We start from the raw sequence: 4982 nt of genomic DNA, 5'->3' as shown, positions 1-4982 counted from the left end.
CTCATTGATAAAATTTTCCGGGACTTAGTTCCACATGCATTCGCATACGTGGATGATTTCATAATTTGCACTTCGACGTTTGAAGAACACGTTAAGATATTGGCTATTGTTGCAAAACGTTTGGCTGGGGCCGGCTTAACCATCTCAACATCCAAATCGAATTTTTGCTGTAAACGATTGGAATTCCTGGGTTACGTTTTGTCTCAAGAGGGTCTATCTGCGAATCCATCTCGTATTCGAGCTATTGTGGAATTCGCACGGCCCAAAACGGCAAAAGAAGTCAGACGGTTTGTTGGTGCAGCAGGCTGGTACCGTAAATTTATTCCAAATTTCTCGGAGATCACAGCTCCCCTTTGTGAATTGTATAAGGGAAACCGAAAGGGACCCATTGAATGGAATACCGCTGCTGAACAAGCCTTTCTCAAACTCAAAGAGTATTTAACTACTACTCCCGTTCTGACTATGGCAGATTATTCAAAACCATTCAAGGTTTATACCGATGCCTCGCTGATCGCGGCGGGAGCTGTTCTAGTACAAGAACATGATGGGAATGAACGGGTGGTTCAGTATTTTTCAAAGAAATTCTCGAAAGCCGAACAAAATTACACAGCCTCCGAACGGGAATGCCTAGATGTTCTCTTAGCGGTCGAAAAGTTTCGTCCATATTTTGAGTGTCGTGAATTGGTTGTGGTAACGGATCATGCAGCGTTACGCTGGCTACAAACTCTCAAAGATCCAACTGGTCGCTTATGTCGTTGGGCGATCCGATTATCACCATACGAACTCAAAATTATTCATAAACCAGGAAAACATTTGGAACTTCCTGACGCCTTATCTCGTTCTTTTGCTCTTCTCAACATCGTTCGCAGAAACCCAATTGACCTTCCGAGTGATTTTCACGTGAATCTTTCCCCAATCACGTCCGTGATTAACATTGACCCAAATACTGGCGATAAATGGTACAACAAAATGCATGCCATGGCCTCAAAACAACCATTAGATAGATACAAAATCGAAAACAACCTTCTATACCATCGATTGAAATTTTCCAATCAAAGTGCGGAAATACTGTGGACACTTTGTGTACCATCTTCTGAGAGAGCCAAAGTTCTCGATGAAAACCACAACCAACATTCGCATCAGGGTGTTTGGAAAACTTACAGACGTATCTCACAACGCTATTACTGGCCAAACATGTATGAGTCCGTTTACCAGTACGTTCGGCAATGTGAACTATGCCACCGCATTAAACCAAGTAATGAGAGCACCAAAACACCTCACGGCGAATATAGAGAACCAAAACGACCGGGTCGTCAATTATCGATTGACTTTGTCGGTAAGCTGCCCATGTCTAAAAATCGTAACCAATGGATCTTCGTAGCCATCGACTGCTACTCGCGATATGTCTGGGCGCAGCCCATGAAAAATGCAAACGCTATATCCGTAGTCAATTCTCTTCGACATATATTCACTGTGAATGGCTGCCCCGAACTCATTATATCAGATAATGGTACTCAATTCACCAGTCAAACTTTCGCAAAGCTTTGCGCCGATTATAATATCAAACACATGAAAACCCCTTTGTACCATCCACAAGCCAATCAGGTGGAGGCGACAAACAAAAGCATAAAACTTGGATTACGTGCTCACATGGCTGATCTTCTTGAACACTGCTCCTGGGAAAACCATCTTTCTCGTGTTATTCATGATATTAACACTTCAGTACATTCAGCCACGGGCTACACGCCATATTTTCTGCACACCGGTCGTGAATATGTGAAAGATGGAAACGAATATAAATTATTATTGGATGTAAATCCATACCATACCCAGGATGTGGAACAACGTAAAGTTCTGGCTGATGAAATTCGAGACAAACAGTTCGAACTATATCAACAAACCGCACAACGAGCATTGACCCGCAAAAGAGAACGCCATTTCGAGATTGGCTCGGAAGTGTACATTCCCAATCCTAAACAGTCTGTGGCCGGAGAGGGCTATGCACAAAAACTAGCCCCACCAAAAATTAGAGCCTATGTTTCACGGAAACTTGGTTCGAATTCATATGAACTGATCGATGCTAAACACCGAGTGCTTGGCAATTATTCCGCCGATTTAATCACAACACGTTAACTTAGTCAGTACCTTCGCCTTCTCAAGAAATTCAATGAATATAGGGTGGCCCTCCATACCTGATAGATTTTGCATTATTACAAGGTACCCGGCTTCTAGTAAACAAAAACCAATGGCAATCGATCCGCCACAGTCGGGTAAATCGCGTATCGATAACTTTGCCGTTGCGCTAGTCAATCAGAAAGGGACATCGTCAGGGAAATTTGCAAAAAACCGACGCCACTTTTACTTATTGGATTGCCGCGGTCACCCGCACTTTTACGCACGCTTAATACTGACAAGTGGACAAGGTAAGCGGTACACGTAGTAACGGGGTTGGGTGTGTGTAGTGGGGAGCAATAAAAATCCACACCCGTTTACGATTCACAGTCCTCTACAAATTCACTCTCAATTTCAATTTTAGAACCATGGTACTCCCGTCGTATGTGAAGGTGGGCCAACAAGTACAACACCTTATGCGCCTAACCATCAAGTGGAACCACAAGGATGCGCTGCCGATATTCGCGCTCGAGGTCGACCCTAAAGCGCAACAACCCCCATTGGCCGTGATCCCCAAGGGCTCAGCTGGTCCGTACTTGTCGGCAGCCGAAACGGTTTTTTGTCGGTTGCATGTTGTAGGGAAGTCCTCGATCCTCGATGTATATGCACCCCCATTCGAGGCACAAACGACTGCCAGTGAAATTCGCGTTCTGTTTGCCCATTGGCATGACGAGCCGACACACCGTGCCGCAATCGGGTATCTACGTGTCAGTGCTCCCGACCAAATCGGCTTCAGCGACTTCAGAACTTCACTGGCCGAAGGCATACCACGCAACATGCTGGACAACACCGCTTTTATTGTCGGTTTCCGTATACCATACTACCCATTTCACTACGAAGCAAATTTACGGGTGTACAATGGTATCGGCCGGGACATTGCATTTCGACTGGTATGCTACCATAAAACGGGTAGCACGGTACGGTGCGAGGACCGTTTATCCCTTCGTGCGTTACGGAATAACCTGGTCACCCCACCAAAGGTGGAAGTCCGTGGAAACACGAAGACAGTAGCCGTACCAACCGAAGCAAAGCAGGGGGCGGGTGCAACTCCGGTATCCGAGACCGAACCCAACACACCAATAGCCACGGGCGACCCAACTCTATTGACGCTCTTGACCCAAGTGGGCATGCATGCGAGGAACCTGCTGAGATCGTACCAACAACAATTGCACCATGGTGGCCGGAGCATTCGAACTCCAACCATGGGACCGTCTACGCTGTCGTCATCCTCAATACCAACTCAACCACGAACCACTGTTCAACCAACCACCTCCTGCCCGGTACGATTCATCCGCACCATCGGTCTGCCCCGGCGCAGTCTACTCTATACGTCCACCGAACCCATCCCGACAGCACCAGTTGTAGTTCCGGGAAGCCCGTCTATGGCTCGTCGCCGAGATGCTTTACGCCAACCCAATCGGTCGTCGAGTCCTGAGAAGGAATTCGTCGGTCGGGCTCGGCGATAGGTGCCAACAAGCCCATAAGAACAACAAAAAAAAAACAAAAAGTTTGATATATTGAAATGATAATTAAGTTTGTAAGTGAAATGAACAAATGAATAAAATAATTAAGTTTAGTTTTGTTATATCCATAGTTTTGTTATATTATGTTCTCGGTACATTGCTAGTAAATCGATCAAAGCAAAACCAAAAAAAGAATCATAACCAAACCATTTACCAATGCCCTTTCATCTACCTTAGCTTATTTAATGAGTACTGAAACTAGCAAAGACTGAACATGTGTACCTACATATGCGCTCAGAGGCGAACTGAACGAGTCAGGGTAGGGTTGATGAAGATCATATAAAGCGATTTCGATGTAAGGGGTCTAACGACCATCGAACCACAGCTCATGAATCTCATTCGAAACACCATTCTCATCTCCCTGCTAAACGCTCCACATTTTTTGTTAACGTGTCGCTGAAGATGGGAGGGGGATAATGATCTATTATTTTTAGTGGCCAAATAATAGACATAAGAACACTCATGAGAAATGTAAACATAACAAAACTGTCAAAGCTAAACTTCAAAATGGGGGGGATTGCCAGATGAATGTACGTAACCAATGTTATCCAAGACACGAACCATCATATCGGCATAGGCACGAATTGACAGTGAAAATAGGGAAATGCCCACACTTACACACGATAAAAGAATCGGTGGTCACATACCACGAGGCTAGGGAAATATTCTTCCTTTCCCGAATTGGACACGGAGCGAACCACACGCATCAGCCCTCGCAAGAACGGAAGTAATCTTAACCAAATAATTAAACTGGGTTAAAAGCTGGCGACATTCAGTTAGTCGATACTAACCCATATCTAATAAAGGGAAATCGACTGAGCCCAAACATAAGGAAAAAGGCTATCAGTAAAAAGCCGTAAGTGTGCAAAGTGTTCGAGGCGGTAACAGAATTTAATCGTGCTATTCGTTTGCAGTTTTTTTTAATCTTGTATCTGGTTCAGTCAAAGGCAAAGGGTTCCGTCACATTTCTTCCGGCGAATCCCCAACCAAATTGTGCAGGGGAAAATAAAGAAGTTGTGAATCCAAAAACCTGGTCTATTCATTTGACAGCAATTGGACCCCCATTCGCCGATTATCCCAAAATCATCAAAACGTAAGTCTGCCACTTTCTTGTCACCATCCCATTGGAAACGAGCTACCCAACAACAGTAAATCGAGATTCCTGTTTGGACCGACAAAAGAAGGTCAAGAAAATCATTATCTTCTCCAACATCAGATTAAATAAGTCACATGAAAGGGAGTCGCCCTGTCTGAAATCCCGTTTTGTGGCGAACGGCTCGGAGAGTT

At 44.8% G+C, this 4982-nt stretch overlaps 1 protein-coding gene across 1 annotated transcript; it reads left to right on the top strand.

Annotated features, from left to right (window-relative positions):
* Nucleotides 1-2390: 2390 nt before the first annotated feature.
* On the top strand, nt 2391-3638 carry LOC118736230. The gene is made up of 2 exons (XM_036466317.1): nt 2391-2423; nt 2537-3638. The coding sequence occupies exon 2, from the start codon at nt 2541-2543 to the stop codon at nt 3636-3638; it is 1098 nt and encodes a 365-aa protein (XP_036322210.1). The 5' UTR covers nt 2391-2423; nt 2537-2540.
* The last annotated feature ends 1344 nt before the right edge of the window (nt 3639-4982 follow it).

The sequence above is a fragment of the Rhagoletis pomonella genome, unplaced genomic scaffold (genome assembly GCF_013731165.1).
Source record: "Rhagoletis pomonella isolate Grant_MI unplaced genomic scaffold, Rhpom_1.0 Rhpom_scaffold_00003, whole genome shotgun sequence".
Classification (NCBI taxonomy): domain Eukaryota; kingdom Metazoa; phylum Arthropoda; class Insecta; order Diptera; family Tephritidae; genus Rhagoletis; species Rhagoletis pomonella.
Note: the sequence above shows the minus strand (reverse complement) of the source record. Positions and strands in the feature narration are given on the sequence as shown.

What these genes read in the sequence shown, in the direction of transcription:
- LOC118736230 (XM_036466317.1), top strand. Translation starts at nt 2,541, where the DNA reads ATGGTACTCCCGTCGTATGTGAAGGTGGGCCAACAAGTACAACACCTT.